General features: G+C 44.3%; 2 protein-coding genes across 5 annotated transcripts in view; both read left to right on the top strand.

Moving 5' to 3' along the window:
* The window catches only part of LOC103721263 (transducin family protein / WD-40 repeat family protein), a 100,159-nt gene that overhangs the window by 27,342 nt on the left and 48,850 nt on the right, over positions 1–23,967 (top strand). For all 4 annotated transcript variants that reach the window (XM_088719665.1, XM_088719662.1, XM_088719657.1 and 1 more), the window contains exons 9-11: positions 3,316–3,404; positions 6,632–6,704; positions 6,798–6,857. In XM_088719665.1, coding sequence (XP_088575791.1) covers positions 3,316–3,404; positions 6,632–6,704; positions 6,798–6,857 — 222 coding nt within the window. The remainder of the gene's footprint in view (positions 1–3,315; positions 3,405–6,631; positions 6,705–6,797; positions 6,858–23,967) is intronic.
* Positions 18,450–20,215, top strand: LOC148715018 (uncharacterized). The gene is made up of 2 exons (XM_088719671.2): positions 18,450–19,162; positions 19,244–20,215. The coding sequence occupies exons 1-2, from the start codon at positions 18,584–18,586 to the stop codon at positions 20,105–20,107; spliced, it is 1,443 nt and encodes a 480-aa protein (XP_088575797.1). The 5' UTR covers positions 18,450–18,583; the 3' UTR covers positions 20,108–20,215.

Below are 23,967 nucleotides of genomic sequence, written 5' to 3'. Positions count from 1 at the left end.
GTGGTATCTCGAGTGTTGGGCAAGTGCCTGGGTACTATTTCATCATTATCTAGGGCAACAACAGAGCTAATTCTGAAGAAAGAAACATTATGAAAAAGGCTCGTTTCAGTTGTTTCACTGGCATGCTCCACTCCACTTTTGCACTTGAGCATGGTCCTCTGATGGTTGCTTGCTTATTTTACTGCCTCATTGAAATTGTGGTCTAACACTACTTAAAAATTTAGCATGAATTTTAAAACAAAGGCCAGTGCAACTTTTGATCTTGGGAAATGATCAATTAGACACCTTAAATTAAATAAGGAAACTTAGAACTTTTGAAACTAATTTAACATTATATTAACATATTTAAACATCTAAGAAGACTGGATAGGGAACTTCCTTTTGGCCCACTTTGTTTTTTGGACATAAGAGTGTAATTGAGCCGATTTTGATCGAGCTTGGATCTGATAAAGTTTGTTTTGAAATTGATTTTGAGCTTGAACTCTGAGATCAGCTTGGTTTATTAACCATTATTTCATGCCCAATTCAACCTTAATTTCGAACGGCGAGAAACAGGAGCCTAATCGGTCATTTTGATAACCCTAAATTGGGCTAAAAGCTTGTATAAATCTTGGTTCAAGCTTAAATTATATTTGAGCCAGATTTCAAGTTTGGTTCAAGCTGGAATTATCATTTACTTATTTCAAAGAAAAACAAAATACACTCATTAAATCCTTAATTCAATGGTCTGTTTATATATATATATATATTTATATATATAATGAACATATTGAAACCTTATTAAGCTGAGCCTAATTGACCAGGGTGGATTTTTTGGTCGGGTTGAAATTAATTTCGAGCTTTTGTTGCTTGGTCGAGCTTGGTTCTTTTTGCTTCTAATCAAGGTTGATTCAAGCGTTTCTTAAATTTTAAGCTTGAGATGAGCTCGAGCTGCTCAGTTTAGGAAGCATGATACTCCAAAACACGACGTATGGTTGTATTCGATATGTATTAAATACAAGCACATGTCCAATACAGATTGCATACTTGTCCAATACAGGAAAGAAGTATCCTGATTTTAATTATTAAAACAGGATCTCAATATTCGCAGGATATGTCCTGATATTTTCTGGACTCCTAGATATGTCCGAATACTTACAGGATGCTTTTGGGATGCTCATTGATATGGTAGTGGTTTACTGGGCTTGGGTCAAGTAGGTTTTGACCTGGGTTTGTCTCCATGCCCAATAACTTAGAGTTATTAGCTACCATATTTTTTCTTTCCAGTGCGTAATTGACGTTGATTTTTCTTTCTTTTCCTCTCTTTTTCCCTCTTCATTTTTTTTGGTTTTCCCCTTAATTCAACTCCTCCATGACTGGAGACCCTTTTCTTTACTTCTAATTTTGATACTTCTCATCCATGTGTATGACATGATGGTAGGGTACCTGGCAAAGTTGGAGGGTTGTACCCTAATCTATTTTTTTTGGTAGTTAGCACAATATTTTTTTCCCCATGATTTTATTACAATGCGGCATTTGGTTTATGTTGCTGCATTTATTTTTCAATAGTAGATTTTTATTATGTTTCTTATATTGCTACCTTATTACATTTATATTTTCAGGATAAGACTGTTTGCTGCATTTATGTCTATTAACTTTATAATTTTACTAGGCTTATTTTTATTATATTGTTTAATATTTGTCGAATTTTTGTTTTGTGAATTGTCTTAAGATTTGTGATGTTAATGCTATTATATGGTGTTCTTTGATAAACAAATCATGCTTTTTGGATATATGTAAGGGATGAAAAATTCTTATTGCCTTATGCTAGCCATATCATCTCCTATTTTTTGAAAGATTTATCAAGTCATGTCGTACCCATATCCTGTATCCATACCTGTGCGTCCTAGTGCCTGGTTCATTTGATAGCCCTATTTCAACATCTCAATGCTATCTTCTTTAGGATCATGGTTACCATAAACTCTGATATCAGGTGGTTCTGTCTGTTCATATTTATGGTCATGTTAATTTGGCGGAGATGTGCTTGTCAGGTGGTTCAATACCATGTGATATGGTCAAATACAAAGCAACCTAGCTTTTTTGTATATCAAATTCAAAACTTAAAAACAGGTTTTTGACGTGGTGTCTATTATAGGTTGTGAAATAAACATGTGTTGACCCTTTAAACCTTGCTAATATTTAAGGTTGATAGTGATCTTTGAGAATAATTGATGGACCATTGTAAAATCTTCCTCGGTCAAGCTTGGGCAGAATAGCAGAGCAAGTACAAGTATTAGTTGCATAGCAAAAATATGTTCCTCGTCATTTTTATGTTTACTCATGGTATTTGTGACCTATTGGGAGAATCGATGCGTTTGGTCTTGTCGGTCATTTAAGATAGGATGAAAAATGTATGCATCTGAAGGGAACATGCCTACCCCATCCATCGCCCTCGGGAAACCACATGTTCATATTGGCGGAAACCGACTATTTCTTCAAGTGGGCGGGCGGAGGCCGTACCTCTAAATTTCATGATGGGTGGTGGTTAGCAGATTTCATCCACACCAATATCATATACAGGTTTGGGATCCCCACATTTTGTTCTCCATTCAAGAACTAAACCATGGACAAATTTGGCGAGAAGTATCAAATCAGAACTTGGGATGGTGGTAACCCTATAGGAAGGCCAGTTTTTTATGATGTGTTGAATACGGCTTCTTATAACTTGTAGGAACTAGAATTCCCAGATGAGCCATGTTCTTCCGTGAGGCTGCAACTGCAGCGTCAATAGCTCTTTGCAGGCCTTCTGGTGACATAAACAGTCCTCTTTGTGATGGGCCAGCAGCTGAAGCTCCTCTTTCTTGTTGCTCAGGTATAGCCATAGATGAAGATGCTCTATTGGGTATGCTCAAATAAATGAAGTGAAATAGTGGGTGAAAATGTGGATTATGCCAAAAAGGATTTGTTTTAGCACTTGGGATTGTGAATGACATCATGAGTCTCTGTTGCTAGGTGTCTTGCATAATATGTTCATTGTCGTGTTTGCAGAATGTTAACATCCGCAAATATGAAATTCAGACTCGCGTGACAAGCCAAGGCCGTGAAAGAATCACTAAGGAAATACTGCATCTAGAGGCTCATTTACTCTGAAATTTAGGCAGAAGTCATGCATTTGTCGAATGCCAAAACATTTCCTTTCCGTCTTGATTTAAACAATGTTCCTTAGTGATTTTGCATGTGATATCTCTTGTGACTCTTGTCTCATTTTCTGTTAGTTAGATTTCTTCTTTCTTGTATACCCTGAGTTTCCTCTTTTTCATGTTTTTGGTTGAACAGGCACTACTGACGGGCAAACAAAAGTCATTAGAGAAGGTGATAATGGCGTGGCTTATTCATGGAATTCAAGGGAGCATAGGTGGGACAAAGTATGTCTTAGTGAATATTCTAGCTTTTTTCCCTAAAAGAATTACATTGCACCTATTAGTAATTGTTTTTTTTTTTTGCTTTCCTATTGTTCTTTAATGTGGGATGATATTGATATTCTTTAGTTCTTTGTTTCCTTTCCAATTAGTTTATAGTTATACTCTACAATCTTTATAGTTTTCCAATACAAAGTCTATCACACCTACATGGATTTTCATAGTTTTAATCTATGTCTATATGTGTATGTGTTTTTTTTTTTTTGGGGACATGCTCCTTTGAACAGCTAGATATACTTTTAGATCTACATTTTGTTCTGAGGTTATCATGGACGAGATTCAACTATTGGTTTTGTGGTAGAGGTGATGAAAGTTACACAATAATGACATCACTAGTATCCTTCTTAGATATAAATATAAACAGAACAACATTTTATTAGTTGCCTTTCGTGATGCATAATTGACTATGAAACAAGTTAAATCTTCTTAAATAAGTGAAACTAAAGATTTCTAAGCGTTAAGGGATTATTAAGAATCTGAAGTTAGACATAATTGTAGTTAATACTGTGAAAGGGAGAAGAGTTCATAGTGAAATCATGATGATCTATGTTATTGCGAAGGATTTAACTACTGGCCCGTGTCTGGCTAGTATATGGCTCTTGGCACTATGTTGGTAATCAGAAAGGTGAGCCACTTGGTATCAAGTGGTGCTAACTTATACCGTGCTGTGCCTATTTGGTACAGGTCATCATGATTCAGTATCACTTGATATTGAGGCCAAAAAGTTGTGCACCTTTTTTTGTTTTCCATAACTTGAAGCTTAGGCTGCATTTGGCGTAATTGTTAGTTTTCTATTTCTAAAACGTAAAATCTAAAATTCTATTTTTGCTTTCTTCCAAATTTTTAAAATCATATTTGATGAGTTAATTATTTTTTAAGACATAAACATGAATTCTGGAAGTGATGTTGGTGTTGACGATGGTGTCGACAACAATGCCAATGGTGATTGTGGCAATGGTGATCTTGGGGGCGGCGACAGTGGTGGTGGGGGTAAAATAGATGTGTTTCTTTTCAAACAAAGTGAAAGCCACTTTTAGTACCTTTGACCTTTTTTCAGAAACCAAGCTAGAGTTCTTTTTTTCTAAAACCAAAAATGGAAATTGCTCTACCAAAGAAGATTTTTGCATCAGCTTTTTTATTTTAGTTTTAGAAACTGAAAACCAAAAATAGCAGTGATAATAAACATAGCCTTAGTTGCTATAATCAAGAGCAAGTATAGGTGCTTGAAGTGGATATACTAAGAACATTAAATTAAGGAAACACTGAAGAAGCAGCTTGGGGTTCAAGTCAAGGAATGCGGAACCGTCCTGAACCAGACGGTTCCGCTCGTTGCGAACCATACTGGTGGCCTACCAAACCGGTTCGGGACTGGAGCCGGAGAAGACGAAGAGAAAGAGAGTGCGAGTGGGGGAGGGAGGAGCACCACAGGGGCCGGCGGAGGCCGCGGAAAAAATTTTAGAAATTTTTAAGTGAAGTCGGCAAATCGCTTGCCAACTTTACTTAAAAATTCCCTAATTGCCGACTTCACTTAAAAATTTTCAATTTTTTTCTACGGTTGTTTTCTCTATTTTGATCAAAACAGAGGACGCGGCTCGAAACGGAGGACGTAGCTGCGGCCTCGGCATCCGCCGCCTCCCCCGCGGCCTTTGTCGGCTCCCCGGGCGCTCCTGTTCCCTCCCTCCCCCGCTTGCTTTCTCTTTCTCTTCGTTTTCTCTAGCTTCGGCTGGTGTTTTCTCGGTACGGGCCCGGTTTCGAACCGTTCCAAATCAAACCAGGTGCCGACCGGTATGGCGCCCGGTACTGGTTCAGAAATTTTTGGTTTAAGTTTTTAGGGCATTACTTGCGATAGAAGCTTCCTATTAAATATTGAAGAGTTGGAGGTAGCTATATTTTAGTAGTATACAAAACAAACTTAATTTACATGAATACGTTTGAAGTAATTATCATTTATGTAAGATATTACATATAAGTATTGTTTCCTATTTAAGTAAAAATAATCTAAATTCAGATTCCATCCAAATAAGGGTCAAATGTAGAAATATTTAAACAATGACCCATTGCTTTATATAACATTGACGGTAAAGATTAAAATAGTGATCATTATTTGATTTTTATTTTGTTATAGTGACCATTATATGTTCATACTGGTTCACTAAATAAAATAACACCTTTTGAGATTCAAATTTTTAATTTAGCTGAAGATTTTTTTGTTCGTTCAGTAGTTGAAATGCATCATGTTTATCATGGTATGCCGAACCGGTCCGTACTGGTTGCCGACTAGTAGGGTTCGGTACCGGTTTGAACCGGATAGAATCGTTCGGTTCCAGCCGGTTCCGGTTGGTTATCCAATCAGCTAGGGGCCGAAATAGTTTTTCATTGGAGAGCCCATCCGGTCGGAGACCGGGTCGGCTCGGTTTGGGCCGTACCGGGGGCTGGAACCGTTTTCCATTGGAGAATCGATCGGGTTGGAAACCGGATCGGCTCGGTTCGGGCTGAACCCGGCTGGTACGGATCGGTTCGACAATCCTCGGTTGTAGATCCCAATAAAAGTAACCATCAATTTCTTACCATTATGTTATTCTAATTGATCGTCAATTAGTTATTTTTGCCAACTTGTATCTTACATTTCCAAGCTGAAAGATGAAAATAGAGAGAATGCTCTTTTTTTGATTGATACTCTATCCATGATTCTGTTTGGAACGACGTACTTATGTGTGAAAGTTTAGGCAATGCAATACACTGTTAAACTTGTTAGGTTCATATTATTTATGTTGTGGGCACCTGAGATGTGGAAGTATTTGGTGACAGTAGGAGATAGGAACCTTAAGTTTGCCTATGCTAATTATGCTAGTTGGAAAATGCACTAGAGACGGGCACTAATTGGAAATTGAAATTGGTGACGGTGTACACTTGTTGAAATTCTTTCTGATACTTATGTGCAAAATCTACTACAATCAAGAGATGGCATTGATTTCCCTTGTTATATTCTTAACCTATATTGTTTTGTCTTGAAAAACTATGATTGTAAATTTACTTTTTATTTTTTGATTTAATTGTATATATTCAGTTATCCAAGTTGTGCCACGTCTCCTTGTGACAATGTATAATTTATTGATATAACCTCCAGAGTTTCTGATTTTTTCTTAAATTGTTGGTTTTTACCTAACTATTAGATTGGTGAAGTTGTTGATGGACCAGGAGATAGCACAACTAATCAGTTTCTAGATGGTGTTCGTTACGATTACGGTATGCTCCAATGCATTGTCTTTTTTTAAGTATAGTAGTCCTTTTTTTTATACTATCTTATGGTTCTTTGAGTGCTTTGAATTTGTTCTGTAGTGTTTAATGTTGACATAGGAGATGGTGAGCCTCTTCGTAAGTTGCCATATAATCTGGGAGGTAATCAATTTTACCATTTTTGCTTTTTTTAATCTTACATTGTTATGGGGCCGTCATACTTCAACATTTAGCAGTGTTTCATGATGATTCAACTTCAGATATTATGCTTAGCCTTATATAGTGTCAATCTAACTGCTTTTGTTAGTATCTACATGCAAAATTGATGTTCTATTGAATTTGATGCTTCCTATATTTTCCTAGGTAATTAGTCTGGGATGTGATCCTTTTTTGGAAGTTGAAGTACATAATTGGTTGGATATAAATTAGTATTTTTACCTGGAAATGATGTCTATTAGAGTTATTCATGTAATATTTGAAGGGTTTTAGCATGTTATAATGCGCAGCGGAAGCTAGGGATTTTAAAAATTTCTTAATAAAGTCCCTATGCATGAAACCCTTTTAAGCCTAGATCACCTTAATGATTACAATCAAATGATATAAAATAAATGCAGAATTAGTAGAATACCTCAAACGCTAATCCAAAGTGTACAATCTCCACGAGGCGTCCAAGTGTCCGCCCTCCAATGGTGATCCACACGAAAACTTGATCAAGACTTTAGCTCCAAAGATTTTTGATCCTTAATGCAGAATTCTTCTAAAGAACTCTAATGGCTTGCTTTCCTTGCTTTCTATTTTTCTTTAGCCTTCTAAAATCATTTCTAATCCTTTTGTCCTAAAGAAGACCACCTTGTCTTGGCTTAGGACACACTAGAAGCAATGCTAGAAAGAAAGAAACTAATGTAAGAAAGAAAGAAGAGAGGAGTGGGGTGGAATTGGAATGATGAAACCCATGGAGTGCTAACCTATTTATAATAGGTGTAGGGATGCATCTCCAAGGGATGCATCCCATCCACACATCCTCTCATGAAAGGGCATCATCTAAAGGGCCATATCAAATAAGAGGAGGTGCAGATCAAGTGAGGAGGTGTATCAAATGATATGTCCTTTCATGTGGTGCCATATTTTGACCAAGTCAACATCACATGCTAATCACATGTCCATCACGCCTCACCTCTTGATCTTTCATGATGATGATCCAAGGGCTCCAATGCAAGGCGCCATTCACTTGACCCATTATGTCTTCATCCAATGGTGGGGTTAAGATCCAATGGTCAATTATGGTAGCCATCCTCTAACCCAATCCAATTGGGTTAAACCAACTCTCCATTATGTCTTCATCCAATGGTAGATCAAGATCTAACGGTCTAGATTGAATGATTTATTAAATCTAATCCAATTAGACTCAAACCAAGCCAATTAGGTGCCAACTCTTGGCTAACCCATATTAGAATATGATCTAATCAAATTAGATCAATTAAGAATCAGATTTGAATCTAATTCGAATTAGGAGCTAAGGTTTGCAACACCTGCTAGGATGTTTATCTTGCAAATATGATCTAATCCAATTAGACCCTTGATAAGTTTTCTTTTGTGTGACCCATTGGGTTCCATACTTAGCCAGCAATAGGTGTGAGTGCGAGTTGACCCAACTTAATTAGAACTCTTCTAATCGATTTAAGTCCAAACTGCGCGAATCCGAACTTAACAATTAGAATCCTTTCTAATTGGTGATCGAATTAAACTCTTTAATTTGATCAAACCTATAAAACAAGATTGACGTCTAGCAACGTGTCATGTCTACCCGAAAAATATGGAATTTAGTGGAAATACCAAAAATACCCTTCAGTGGCAAGTTACCATGTAATTCAATCCTTTAATCAAACTGCATCCCAAATATGTATATGAGTATGAATATATGTCAAACTCAATTTTATATTCATATTTTTCTCAATCTTTTAATGATAATTCAAATAATGAAACATTAAAAACTCTTTCTAATTTTCATCCTGCTTTGATCAAAGGCTTCCTGAATTATCATATGATTAGAATAAATAGGATGCTATCTTCTCTTACTAGAAGTGATTAATTCCTTGTTGACCTACTCATAATCTTCGTACACAATTCACCATATCCAGAAGACCTCGTACATAACTTATTTAAACCAAAATATGGGTTCATGTGCACAAGATACCAGGGTGATCTCAGGTCATAGGATCAGTTGCACAACTTCCACTAAGAGAATCATCTTTTGACATGTAAGTAAGACTTCATAAGATTTCTCTTTGTAGGTCAATTCAGTGAACTCATTCCTCTAATGAGCACCCACATCTTTGTATTAGTGTCTCCACACAAATGATTGTGAGATCAATCATCCTCTGCATCGAGCATACATAAGACATGCCAGTCTTTCCGGTAATCATTGATCCCCGACTCAATGTACCAATGACTGGAAATATTTAAGATTAGGATTTTAGGATTTTAAGTCTCACTAGTATGATCTCATCATAGTCTTAAATCCATTGCCCTAATCTAAGGAGTTTATCATAAATATAATCAACAGCATATGATAAAACATAACGCCTTTATCATATTTAAATGTCATGTACATGATTTGGACAAATCAAAAGAAAAAAACTTTCGCAATACATATTGCGATTGGCTTGTAGGGCATCTACTCTTTCAATCTCCCACTTGCACTAAAGCCAATCGCTCTTATATTTTATCCCCATACAATCGAGGTGGCGATCGAACTGCTGTTGTGGTAGAGCTTTAGTGAACGGGTCTGCTAAGTTGGTCTTTGTGTCTACTCGTTCAATGACTATGTCTTGTCTCTCGGCGATCTCTCGAATGAGGTGGAAGCGTCTTTGAATGTGCTTGTATTTGTGATGAGATCTTGGTTCCTTTGCTTGAGCAACAGCTCCAGTGTTGTCACAATAAACTGAAACTGGTCCAGCAATCTCAGAAACTACTCCCAACTCAGCGATGAACTTCATCCAGACAGCTTCCTTAGCGGCTTCACTTACAGCGATGTATTCTGCCTCAGTAGTTGAGTCAGCTACAGTTTGCTGCTTGGAACTCTTCCAGCTCACTGCACCACCATTTAGGGTAAAGACATACCCTGAAGTGGACTTGCTATCATCTGGATCTGATTGAAAACTAGAATCAGAAAATCCTGCTAGTTTCAACTCAGATCCTCTATAAACTAGAAGAATATCTTTAGTCCTTCTTAAGTACTTCAGAATATTTTTCACAGCTATCCAATGATTTTCTCCTGGATCAGCCTGGAATCTGCTTGTTATGCCTAGGGCATAAGCAACATCAGGCCTAGTACATAGCATAGCATACATAATTGATCCTACTGCCGAAGCATAGGGAATAGAATTCATTCTATTCCTCTCTTCAGATGTCTTAGGAGACATATTCTTAAAGAGACGTATGCCATGACTCATAGGTAAGTAACCTCTTTTACTTCCTTCCATGCTGAATCTTTTCAGCACACGATCTATGTACTTAGACTGGGACAAGCCTAGCATCCTTTTAGATCTATCTCTATAGATCTTTATACCAAGTATATAGGATGCTTCTTCCAAGTCTTTCATGGAAAAGCTTTTTGATAGCCAAGTCTTGACCGATTGTAACATTGGAATATCATTTCCAATGATTAGTATGTCATCTACATACAATATTAAGAAGACAACGGCACTCCCACTAGCCTTCTTGTACACACATGGTTCATCCACATTTTTGATAAAACCAAACTCTTTGACTGTTGTATCAAAACGGATGTTCCAACTCCTCGATGCTTGCTTTAATCCATAAATGGATCTCTTAAGCTTGCATACTTGATTTGCTCTCCCACTTGAGACAAATCCTTCTTGCTGTGTCATGTAAACCTCTTCCTCAAGATAACCATTAAGGAAGGCGGTTTTGACATCCATCTGCCAAATTTCATAATCATAGTATGCAGCTATTGCAAGCAAAATCCGAATAGATTTAAGCATAGCAACTGGTGAAAAAGTTTCATCATAGTCAATTCCTTGCTTTTGCCTGAAACCTTTTTCCACCAATCTAGCCTTGTAGGTTTCTACTTGGCCATCTGCTCCAATCTTCTTCTTATAGACCCATTTGCAACCTATAGGGTTTACACCTTCTGGTGCATTAACCAAAGTCCATACTTGGTTGGTATACATAGAGTCTATTTCGGATTTCATAGCTTCTAACCATTTGTTAGAGTCATTACTCATGATAGCTTCCGAATAGGTCAGAGGATTATCATTTTCAACGATGTGGGCTTCATCATTCTCAATGATAAATCCATACCTCTTAGGTGCATTTCGCACTCTATCTGACCTTTGGAGAGGAGATGTGTGTTGTGGTTGTACTTCATCAATGGGTACATCTGGTTGAGGAATATCTTGTGTTTCCATTTGTAGGTCTTGAACTTCTTTAAGTTCAATTCTCCTATCCTTGCCTTTTTCTAAGATAAACTTTTGCTCTAAGAAAGTGGCATGTCTACCTACAAAGACCTTTTGTTCGGTAGGATGATAGAAGATGTATCCTATACTATCTTTAGGATAACCTACAAAAATACATTTATCTGATCTAGCACTTAGCTTATGTCCAAAATTTCTTTTGACATGAGCTTTACAGCCCCATATCTTAAGATACTTAAGATTAGGCTTCTTTCCTCTCCATATCTCATATGGAGTACTAGATACAGATTTTGATGGTACCCTATTTAATATAAGTGCAGCAGTTTCTAGGGCAAAACTCTAGAAGAAAATAGGAAGATCTGTAAAGCACATCATGGACCGTACCATATCTAATAGAGTACGATTCCTCCGTTCAGCTACACCATTTAATTGTGGCGTATACGGAGGTGTCCATTCAGAGAGAATGCCCTTTTCTTTAAGATGATTTAAAAACTCACTAGAAAGGTATTCACCTCCTCGATCAGATCGAAGGATTTTAATACATTTTCCAGTTTGTTTTTCAACCATACTTTGATACTCTTTAAATTTATCAAAGGCTTCGGATTTATGTTTCATAAGATACACAAATCCGAACCTTGATAAATCATCAGTGAATGTGATGAAGTAAGAGTATCCACCTCTAGCTGGAGTTGTTAAAGGGCCACATACATCTGTATGTATAAGTCCTAATAACTCACTTGCCCTTTCTCCATGTCCAGTGAATGGAGACTTGGTCATTTTTCCCATAAGACAAGATTCACAAGTTCCTAATGATTCATAATCATAAGGATCAAAGAACTCTTCTTTGTATAACTTGTTGATTCTTGATTCACTTATGTGACCAAGTCGGCAATGCCAAAGGAGGGTATTATTCACTTCCTCTCTCTTTCTTTTATTGCTTTTATTAATATGAAAGACATTGTCATTAAGTAATAAAACTAGAAGACCATTTTCCATAATGCTATTGCAAAGATGCTTATTAGAAAAATAAATAGAGCAACCATTGCCCTTTCCATTAATTTCAAAACCTTTCTTTAACAACAATGGAATGGAAATTACATTTCTAATAATTTTGGGCATATAATAACAATCTTCTAATTGTAGGAGCTTTCCCGAAGGCACTTCCAAGTTGTAGGTTCCAACAGCTTCAGCCTGGATGGACTCTCCTCCAGCGCCATACAGCTCAAAGTCACTTTTCTTCAAAATTTTAATTTTCTGTAGTCTATGCAAAGATTTGCAAATGTGAAAACTACAGTCGGTATCCAATACCCATGAATTTGAATTTGAAGAACTTAATGACAAGTTGGCATGTAACATAAACATACCTTTTGATGCAACTCTTGCATCGGTCTTCATACTTGCAAGAAAACTCTTGCAATTCCTTTTCCAGTGGCCAGCTTTGCCGCAATGAAAACAGGTACTTGATCCGAAGTTTTTCTTTCCTTTTTTCTTTTTGATGCTACTCTTGGGGTTCAATCGTTTCTTAGAACCCTTATTTCCCGATTTCCTCATAGAGGTGCTATTTATAAGAAGGAGTGGACCTTTATCCTTCTTAATATGCCCTTTAGCTGTTTTGAGCATATTTAACAGCTCGGGCAGGGAGGTGTTGAGCTTGTTCATGTGAAAGTTCACAACAAACTGAGAGAATGAATCAGGCAGTGATTGCAGGATCAAATCCTAACTGAGCTCACTATCCATGGCAAAACCTAATTGACTTAATCTGGTGATCAAGTCTATAACCATAAGAACATGGTTTTGCACTGGAGTTCCTTCATTCATTCTAGCACGGAACAACTGCTTAGATATCTCATACCTAGCAGTCCTGCTTTGTTCTCCATACAACTCTTTTAAATTGAGAAGTATGGATTGAGTGTCCATGTTCTCATGTTGTCTCTGTAGCTCATTACTCATGGAGGCAAGAATGATACATTTGACAGTTAAACTGTCATTCTTCCACATCTTATGTGTGGCTACCTCCCCTTCTGTAGCATCATCCCCTAGATCTCCAAGATCAGGGGTTTCAAGTATATAGAAAATTTTCTCCTGAGTGAGTACTATCTTTAAATTTCTCAACCAGTCCACATAATTTGGTCCGGTCAACTTGTTGGCATCTAAGATGCCTCTTAGTGAAAGTGAAGAAGCCATTTAATAATTCTACATATGCAAGAACAAAACTAATATAAACAGACCAATCATGATGACATGTTTGCAACTAGATAAGGACTTTAATCTAATTTGTCTCCTACTATTTTTATCAAATATCATAGCCCTCTCCTATGATAAACGTGAAAATATAATTTTTCTTAGTAGGGTTGAGATCCTAATTCATCATAAAAAGCCTTGTGTTTACACAACAAACTCTTATGAGTTCAAAGGTAGGAAACTCTTTCCAATTGCATCTCATGCAATTCTCAACTTTATCTTGTCTTTCTTAAAATACTTATTGCCTTGTGTTAGCACAACAAACAATAATATTAACCCTTCATTTCCATATAGTCATATTCGAATAATATTGCCCTTGTGGTTGCACAACAAGGCAATATATTAAAATATGCCATAAGCATCTTAATGCACCAAGACAGTATAACATCAGTCCACATTGCAAGTCTTGTGTTAGCACAACAAACTAGCATGGATCTTGACATAATAATATCGAGGCATGAAGGAAGGCTATCAATAGTGTTATATTAATATTAAGCTTATCCATAATAGGCAATCAAACAATTGGCCAGGTAAGCAGGTGGGAGGCTCCCCTTACTCAGAGAGTAAGGTCCTAATTAGAGAACCACCTTTAGTGCTTTCCTTAGACACCAATTAGATCAATTGTTCTAATATGGGTTAGCCCAAAGTTTTTCAACACTATGACTTAATATAATTTTTATTGAGGGCTTACTAGTCTCTAGCACATTCTTTAATTGTAACATATATTTAACATGTCTCAAATAAACTATTATGTATCATGGCTATCTCATAGCATGTATAAATCATAAGCAATTAATTAACATGCTTCAACATATTTTCATATGGAAAATTTCATATCATGATATTTTATTACATAATACATTTCAGCATTTCTCTAAGCATATGACATTACTATCTCATAGTAAATTAATAATCATACATCATACATAATTATTTGATTGAACCAATTAAGGATGGCTCTGATACCACTGAAGGGTTTTAGCATGTTATAATGCGCAGCGGAAGCTAGGGATTTTAAAAATTTCTTAATAAAGTTCCTATGCATGAAACCCTTTTAAGCCTAGATCACCTTAATGATTACAATCAAATGATATAAAATAAATGCAGAATTAGTAGAATACCTCAAACGCTAATCCAAAGTGTACAATCTCCACGAGGCATCCAAGTGTCCGCCCTCTAATGGTGATCCACACGAAAACTTGATCAAGACTTTAGCTCCAAAGATTTTTGATCCTTAATGCAGAATTCTTCTAAAGAACTCTAATGGCTTGCTTTCCTTCCTTTCTATTTTTCTTTAGCCTTCTAAAATCACTTCTAATCCTTTTGTCCTAAAGAAGACCACCTTGTCTTGGCTTAGGACACACTAGAAGCAATGCTAGAAAGAAAGAAACTAATGTAAGAAAGAAAGAAGAGAGGAGTGGGGTGGAATTGGAATGATGAAACCCATGGAGTGCTAACCTATTTATAATAGGTGTAGGGATGCATCTCCAAGGGATGCATCCCATCCACACATCCTCTCATGAAAGGGCATCATCTAAAGGGCCATATCAAATAAGAGGAGGTGCAGATCAAGTGAGGAGGTGTATCAAATGATATGTCCTTTCATGTGGTGCCATATTTTGACCAAGTCAACATCACATGCTAATCACATGTCCATCACGCCTCACCTCTTGATCTTTCATGATGATGATCCAAGGGCTCCAATGCAAGGCGCCATTCACTTGACCCATTATGTCTTCATCCAATGGTGGGATTAAGATCCAATGGTCAATTATGGTAGCAATCCTCTAACCCAATCCAATTGGGTTAAACCAACTCTCCATTATGTCTTCATCCAATGGTAGATCAAGATCTAACGGTCTAGATTGAATGATTTATTAAATCTAATCCAATTAGACTCAAACCAAGCCAATTAGGTGCCAACTCTTGGCTAACCCATATTAGAATATGATCTAATCAAATTAGATCAATTAAGAATCAGATTCGAATCCAATTCGAATTAGGAGCTAAGGTTTGCAACACCTGCTAGGATGTTTATCTTGCAAACATGATCTAATCCAATTAGACCCTTGATAAGTTTTCTTTTGTGTGACCCATTGGGTTCCATACTTAGCCAGCAATAGGTGTGAGTGCGAGTTGACCCAACTTGATTAGAACTCTTCTAATCGATTTAAGTCCAAACTGCGCGAACCCGAACTTAACAATTAGAATCCTTTCTAATTGGTGATCGAATTAAACTCTTGAATTTGATCAAACCTATAAAACAAGATTGACGTCTAGCAACGTGTCATGTCTGCCCGGAAAATATGGAATTTGGTGGAAATACCAAAAATATCCTTCAGTGGCAAGTTACCATGCAATTCAATCCTTTAATCAAACTGCATCCCAAATATGTATATGACTATGAATATATGTCAAACTCAATTTCATATTCATATTTTTCTCAATCTTTTAATGATAATTCAAATAATGAAACATTAGAAACTCTTTCTAATTTTCATTCTGCTTTGATCAAAGGCTTCCTGAATTATTATATGATTAGAATAAATAGGATGCTATCTTCTCTTACTAGAAGTGATTAATTCCTTGTTGACCTACTCATAATCTTCGTACACAATTCACTATATCCAGAAGACCTCGTACATAACTTATTGTCATGAATGAGTGTAAACCAAAATATGGGTTCATGTGCACAAGATACCATGGTGATCTCAGGTCATAGGATCAGTTGCACAACTTCCACTAAGAGAATCATCTTTTGACATGTAAGTAAGACTTCATAAGATTTCTCTTTGTAGGTCAATTCAGTGAACTCATTCCTCTAATGAGCACCCACATCTTTGTATTAGTGTCTCCACACAAATGATTGTGAGATCAATCATCCTCTGCATCGAGCATACATAAGACATGCCAGTCTTTCCGGTAATCATTGATCCCCGACTCAATGTACCAATGACTGGGAATATTTAAGATTAGGATTTTAGGATTTTAAGTCTCACTAGTATGATCTCATCATAGTCTTAAAACCATTGCCCTAATCTAAGGAGTTTATCATAAATATAATCAACAGCATATGATAAAACATAACGCCTTTGTTGCTGGGGGTCCAAACCGAGAACGATTGGCACAGCGGTGTGAACGGGGTTCCCTTTGAATTGCTTTGGTTGCGCTCCGCCCTCCGCCGTGAAACCTGCAAGCAAGCCTCGCACCACCACCAGGGTAGTGGGGGCCCTCCGACGATCAAGTCAGGGGAGATCGAAGGAGAAGGAGAAGGAGAGGTAGCAGGTAAGATGATACTCTGGAAAATCTTTCTTACCCTCCCCCTTCCCCCCCCAGCCCCATATATATCAGGCTGGGGGGTTTTTCTGGGGATTGGTCATCGTGTGGCACGATAGGGTTGCCACTGACGTGGCCGTTACAGGGCGTCGTGGGGCAGCGCTGGGTACGGCCATGGCAGGGCGTAGTGGAGCTCCGCTTTGTACGGCTGTTACAGGGGATCGTGGGGCAGCGCCGGATTCGGCCGTTGCAGGGAGTAGTGGAGCAGGGGGCCGCGGCGTGCCTCAGGGGAACAGTCTGTTGTTGTCAAGAGATTGCCGACCCGAGGTCGGATTGCTGGATCAAGGGGCAACCGACTCGGGGTCGGACTGCGGAGCCGAAGATATCCGACCCGAGGTCGGATTGCTGGATCAAGGGGCAGCCGACCCGGGGTCGGGCTGCGGAGCCGAAGATATCCGATCCGAGGTCGGATTGCTAGATCAAGGGGCAGCCGACTCGGGGTCGGGCTGCGGAGCCGAAGATATCCGACCCGAGGTCGGATTGCTGGATCAAGGGGCAGCCGTAGTCTTCCTGGGCGCGCGTGCCGGTCACGTGGGGCATGGTGGCTAAGTTCCCCCGTAACAGTAGCCCCCCACTTCCGAGCCTGGAACCAGGAGGGGAACGGGTGAAGGGAGTGACGCTTCGAGATTGCCGCCATCCCTCGGAATGGCGCGCGCGCTCCGAGCTCCCCGCCTTCTTTATGGCGTATGGCGGTTGTCGCTGATCTGGCAGTCTGCGGATTTCGGCGGACATCCTTCATTAATGGCGTCGATTCGCCTTTGGGGCGCGAACGATCCTTCGGCAGCCAGGCGTCCTCTGGCGTCACCGAGGCGTCACCCGCCTTTCCGCCTATTTAACCGGGGGCCCTCCCCGTCCGCCTTTCTCTCCACAGGCATCCTCGAGTTTCTCCCTTGTGCTGCTGCCGTTGCTGTCGGACTGTTCGTTCGCTCCTCTTTTGACGCTCTCGGAGCCGTTCTTCCTTCCCTTCCGGTGAGTTGCCCCATTCTTCAATTTAGGGCTCTCCGTACTTTCTCCTTTCGTATTAGTGTACCCCAGTCGTTCCGGTCCCTTCTCCCCTCTTGACCCCGTCCTGACCGTAGATTCTCTGGCCGTTAGGGATGGACGAAGTAAGAGCGGACCGCATTCAGTCGGAGCTGGTCCCCGAAGACCTAGATAGGTTCGTGGCCCGGTACCACCTTCCCGAAGTCTGCAACGTTACGCTCCCGGGGCCTGAGGAGAGGATGTCCCATCCTCCTCCAGGGAAGGTCGCCATCAATGAGGACATCCTTCGGGCTGGGTTCCGCTTTCCCCCCTCGGACTTAGTCGTGCAGGTGCTTCGAGGTTTAAGAGTGGCGCCGACGCAACTGGTGCCGAACTCATGGCGTACCCTGACGGCCTTCCAGGTTCTCTGCCGCATGCACGAGGTTCCCGCCACCCTGAATGTCTTTTGGGAATGCTACGGCCTGAACGGCCACCCCCGGGACAGAGGGTGGTGGTGCTTTGCGGCGCGGCGAGGGTGCGGCCTCGTCAAGGAGGCTCCTTCCTCCATTCATGGCTGGAAGGAGCGTTTCTTTTTCATCGACGTAGATCCCTCTTGGGGAATCGGGACAACCTGGGAGACGCCGATGAAGTCCCCGATCGGCCTATCGAGGTTGTCAAGGGAGGAGTCCGATGGCGTCGCCGTTTTGAGGGGGTTGGTTGCCGAGGGCCGGCTCCCCCCGGTGGCTCGCCTTATTTCCGAGGATGCCTTGGTGAACGTCGGTCTGAGCTCGGTCCCCGCCGACCGTGAGCCCGCCATCACTCCTTTTTTAGCTCTTTTCTCCTCTTTCGTTTTTTCTTTCCATCAGTTTCTCAGTTTCTAACCATCTCGTTTTTTTTGCAGAAATCGACGACGTCATGCAGTCGGACAGGGCAATGGCTGTTAGTAGGGCGTCCCTACTGGAAGCGGTCCGGAGGAAGAAACGGACTCCTCCGAGCGGGGTCCCACCGGCGAAGAAGCCCCGCCAGCAGGCGACTCCGACGCCGACAGACGGGTCCGGGCCCACCGATCAGGGGGACGCCGCGGGCTCGGACCGACAGTTGACGCCGTATCAGCCCTCCGGTGATGAGACTACCGCTTTTCCGGAGGTGTCATCCGGGTGCGCCCGTGGTCGGTCCCCAGCCCGGCCTTCGACTCGGTCGGCCTCGGATGATACGAGAAGGAGGGGCGCGCCGAGGCCCCGGCCGAGCGGGACCCTGTCGATTTCTGGCGCGGCCCCCGCCCCGAGCACGGTCGGCATGACTCTCCCTCAAGCAATGGGTAAGGGTAAGGCCGCAGAACCACCGTCCGGCTCCGGGGCGAAGTCGGGGTCGGCCTTCACTTTCGCCGGCGCCCGAAACCTCATCGAGACGGTGCTGCTGGAGGGTGACCGTAGGCAGGTCCGGCAGATGAGGATCCCTGAAGTCGGAGCTGCCAGCTGCGTCTGTCTCATGTCGGTGAGTGTTCTTTTGGTCGCTTTCGTCATTTATAGGCTCTATTGATCCCCGTCTGACGCTCTCATTTTTCCTGTCTCTTAGCTCGCCCAGTACATGATCCGTCTGGAGGAGAGCCACGAGGAACAGGCGAGGCTCCTGGCGAAGGCCGAGAGCCGACTGAAAGCTGTAGAGGAGGGAGGCCAGGCTGCGGCGGGGAGAACGACCAGGGACCTCGAGACGAGGCTCCAGGTGGCCGAAGAGCGGGCACTCGGCTTCGCCGCCCTCGAGAGGCAACTGTTGGAGGCTCAGGAGCAACTCAAGGTTGCCTCGGGTCTCGAAAGCGAGGTCAGGAAGGCGGAGGAGCGAGCCGAAAAGCAGTCCCGGAAGGCTGCCGACTTCCGGAAAAGGTGGGAGAAGGCCCAGCAGTCGGCCGACAACGCCCGCAACCGAACCCGATCTCTTGAAGCCAAGATGGCCGAATTGGAGTCGGCCTTGGAGGGGACTCGTGCGAGCAACCAGGAGCTTCATTCGCGCCTGGAGGAGGCTGAGGCTGCTCGCGTCGCTGCCGAGGCGAAGCACACGGAGGCTCGGGCCGATCTGCTGAGGGTCTCCTCCGAGGCGGACGACCGGATTGTGGCGAAGGTCATGGAAGCGAAAGCTCAGATTACGGAGCGAGCGGAGGCGGCGCTGGCCGAGAAGAGCGCAGAAATCGGGCGTCAGGCGGTACAGGCCTATCGTCAGTCCGCCGAGTTCATCCGTGACATGTCGGATGCGGGGTCCGACTCCTTTGCCTTAGGCTTCGATGAAGGCCTGGCAAGGGTGTCCACTAAATACCCCGGAATTGACCTGAGTGGGGTCTCCCTCCTCGACTCCCCTCCGATGCCATTGCCTGCCGGTTCTCCAACCGTCTCCCTACCCTTTGCGGACGTGCTCGCCGTTCCCGATCCAGGGGTTCCTCCAAGCTGACCCTCTGTACTTTTTCTTTGTTCTTTTCTTTGTATGTTGGCGTTTTGCCATGTTGTATGGGTCTCAGCCCTGATGCAACGAAAGTTAATGCAAACAAAGTGTTTCCCCATTTCACTTTCGTCCTTCCTCTTTTTAACTCTTGGTAGCGTCTCGCCGACTCCTGACTCTTGAAGTTCCTCCGGCACTAGGCCAGGCATCCGAGGGTTAGGCCTCAGGAAATTCTTCCGGCGCTAGGCCAGGCATCCGAGGGTTAAGCCTCAGGAAATTCTTCCGGCGCTAGGCCAGGCATCCGAGGGTCAGGCCTCAGGAAATTCTTCCGGCGCTAGGCCAGGCATCCGAGGGTTAGGCCTCAGGAAAGTCTTCCGGCGCTAGGCCAGGCATCCGAGGGTTAGGCCTCAGAAAATTCCGCTCATTGGTCGGCCAAGGCTGGCGCAAGCCGAGGCGACCGGTCGGGGCTTCAGGCTAGTCTGCTCCCGGGATGATCATCGGGTTAGCCTGGCATCCGAGGGCCGAGCCTCGGGGAATTCCGCTCGTTGGTCGGCCAAGGCTGGCGCAAGTCGAGGCGACCGGTCGGGGCTTCAGGCTAGTCTGCTCCCGGGATGATCATCGGGTTAGCCTGGCATCCGAGGGCCGAGCCTCGGGGAATTCCGCTCGTTGGTCGGCCAAGGCTGGCGCAAGCCGAGGCGACCGGTCGGGGCTTCAGGCTAGTCTGCTCCCGGGATGATCATCGGGTTAGCCTGGCATCCGAGGGCCGAGCCTCGGGGAATTCCGCTCGTTGGTCGGCCAAGGCTGGCGCAAGCCGAGGCGACCGGTCGGGGCTTCAGGCTAGTCTGCTCCCGGGATGATCATCGGGTTAGCCTGGCATCCGAGGGCCGAGCCTCGGGGAATTCCGCTCATTGGTCGGCCAAGGCTGGCGCAAGCCGAGGCGACCGGTCGGGGCTTCAGGCTAGTCTGTTCCCGGGATGATCATCGGGTTAGCCTGGCATCCGAGGGCCGAGCCTCGGAGAATTCCGCTCGTTGGTCGGCCAAGGCTGGCGCAAGCCGAGGCGACCGGTCGGGGCTTCAGGCTAGTCTGCTCCCGGGATGATCATCGGGTTAGCCTGGCATCCGAGGGCCGAGCCTCGGGGAATTCCGCTCGTTGGTCGGCCAAGGCTGGCGCAAGCCGAGGCGACCGGTCGGGGCTTCAGGCTAGTCTGTTCCCGGGATGATCATCGGGTTAGCCTGGCATCCGAGGGCCGAGCCTCGGGGAATTCCACTCGTTGGTCGCGCGCCTATCACTTGCCGCTCGACGGGGTTTCTCCGTGGCCAGCTGCGATCGTATTTCTCCTCTCGAAGCGTCGCCTGGGGAACACCAGAAGGCTATTAAATGCTAATTGAGGCGTTACCTGGAAAATCGGATCGGCCAGTTGCTGCTTGCGAGGAGTGCCAGTTAAGCGGCCGCGATACGCGCGTTCTTCGAGGCGGATGCGGCCTGGGCGCGTGCGGAGATACGTGGGCCGTGGGATACACGCCGCCCGGAGTGTCCTGCATGAAGAATGCAATTAAGGAGAACGACGCTTAGGAGGTCGTGGGAGGATACGCCTCGAGAGCCGGAACGGCTCCGGATTCGATGCGCCCGCATTTATTGGAGCCACCCGCATCGGAACGACCGGGGGGCCACAGTTTGGCTATAAATATAAGTGCAGGTGCGGTGGAGCCTGCCAAGCCGGAGCTGTTCAGGTTGCCATGGATCGTGGACCTCCTCTCCGGTGCGTGGCTGGGAAACCCCTGCCGGAGGAACGGGAGGCGCGCCCCTCGCGACTTCCGCCAACTAGCCGTTTCATCTGGGATCAATAAGGAGATTCTCCCCGGCGGAACTCCGCTCTAGGCGTTTCATCCGGGATCACATCCCCCCTCTTTTCAGTCCCACCTCCCGATTGAGCTCTGCGCTAGACGCTTCATCCGGGATCGCGCCTCCTCGCGCTATTCTCCCTTGTATTCCTTTCCTCCCCTTCTCCTGGGGAGGACCGGAATATCCCTTGGAGGTGGCGTTCCTCTAGAAGCAGTGCGAACTTCTTCGTCCGCGCCGGCTCTTCGTCTTTTGCGTGAGGCGTCGATGGCGCCTCCGGGGGGAAGCACCCACGCCCGGTGGGATTGCAGCTGCTTCGGATGGAGGGTTCGGGATCCCAGATCTTCAGCTTAACGGAGTCCCCACCTCTTCCTTACTTTCTTTACTCCCCGATTCCCCTCTGGGAATTCTTTGTAATCACACGAACACGCCATTGTAACCAGGAATTATTGAGATGAAAAGGACTATACATTTTTTGAACTGTCTTTCTGGCTTTGTCTTTCTACTGGTAATACACCAGTAGGTTAGCGGAATTCCAGCTCCTTGGAATTTCTCGACCATCTAGGGCCTCCAACTGGTAGGAGCCAGGTCGGTTTACCCAGCGAACCCTATACGGGCCTTCCCAATTTGGCGCCAGCTTCCCACCTTCCGCGGGTTGAGATGCTTTGGCTCGCCTTAGCACCAAATCTCCGATTCTGAAAAGTTTTGGTCGGACCTTGGAGTTATAATATCGGGCCACCCTCCGCTGATACATCGCCATCCGAACCTGCGCCATTTCCCTCGCTTCTTCCAAGAGGTCCAAGTTTCCTCGGAGTTGCTCCGAATTGGCCTCGGGTCGGTGCGTAGCCACCCGGGGCGAGGGGAGTCCGAGCTCCACGGGGACAACCGCTTCCGTGCCATAGGTTAGGCTGAAAGGCGTCTCCCCGGTAGGGGTCCGATGCGTGGTCCGATACGCCCAAAGGACGTTCTCGAGTTCTTCGACCCAAGCTTGCCCCGTCCGACCGATTCGCGCCTTAATTCCTTGGAGGATTGTCCGGTTTGTCACCTCGGCCTCACCGTTGGTTTGGGGATGCAACACAGATGTGAACCGATGCTCGATCCCGAATTCCTCGCAGAAGTCACGGAAATGCTTGTTGTCGAACTGTCGACCATTATCCGAGATGAGGACCCGGGGTACCCCAAATCGGACAATGATGTTTTTCTTCACGAACTTCCGGACTTGCGCCTCCGTGATAGTGGCCAGCGGCTCTGCCTCCACCCACTTGGTTAAGTAGTCGATTGCAACAATCAAGAATTTCCGCTGGGCGGAAGCGACGGGGAATGGTCCGAGGATATCCATTCCCCACTGTGCGAAGGGCCAGGGTGCGGTGATTGGTGCCAAGGGGACAGAAGGGACTCTCTGGACGTTGGCGTGGCGCTGGCAGGCGTCGCATTTCCGTACGTGATCCTTTGAGTCCTCCAACAAGGTAGGCCAATAATAGCCTTGCCTCATGATCTTGTGCGCCAAGGACCTAGCCCCCGAGTGCGATCCGCAGACGCCCTCATGGACTTCGCCGAGGACGTAGGCCGCCTCCGAGGGGCGGAGGCACCTTAAGAGGGGGGCGGTAAACGAGGTCCGATACAGCCTCCCTTCATAGAGTACGTAGTGGGCGGACTTCCTGACAAGTCGCCGAGCTTGATCTTCGTCTTCAGGGAGGATCCCTTCGGCGAGGTAGGCGACGAGCGGGTCCATCCAAGACGGCTCCGGATCAATCGCCATCACCGCTCCAGCCTCGCCGATGCTCGGGGCATCCAGGGTCTCCAGGTAGATTGCCCTCGACAAGTTGTGCGCCTCTGCGCCCACCAAGCGGGACAACCTGTCGGCCCTGGCATTTTCGCTTCTGGGGACCTGCTGGATGTCGACACTGCCGAGGTCGGGAATGAGTGCTTGCACCTTCCGGACGTAGTTCTGCATGGTCGGGCTCCGGGCCTCGAACTCCCCACGGACCTGCCCGACCACCAGCTGGGAGTCGGTGAAGACCTTCAAACGCCG

The sequence above is a fragment of the Phoenix dactylifera genome, chromosome 1 (assembly GCF_051530095.1).
Source record: "Phoenix dactylifera cultivar Ajwa chromosome 1, Ajwa_hap1_PhDact_Kaust_v1.1, whole genome shotgun sequence".
Taxonomy (NCBI): Eukaryota; Viridiplantae; Streptophyta; class Magnoliopsida; order Arecales; family Arecaceae; genus Phoenix; species Phoenix dactylifera.
This window is presented reverse-complemented; position numbering and strand designations above follow the sequence as displayed.

What these genes read in the sequence shown, in the direction of transcription:
- LOC148715018 (XM_088719671.2), top strand. Translation starts at nt 18,584, where the DNA reads ATGCAGTCGGACAGGGCAATGGCTGTTAGTAGGGCGTCCCTACTGGAA. An exon ending in GCTGCGTCTGTCTCATGTCG is followed by an intron (nt 19,163 to 19,243) that starts GTGAGTGTTCTT and finishes CCTGTCTCTTAG; the next exon opens with CTCGCCCAGTACATGATCCG.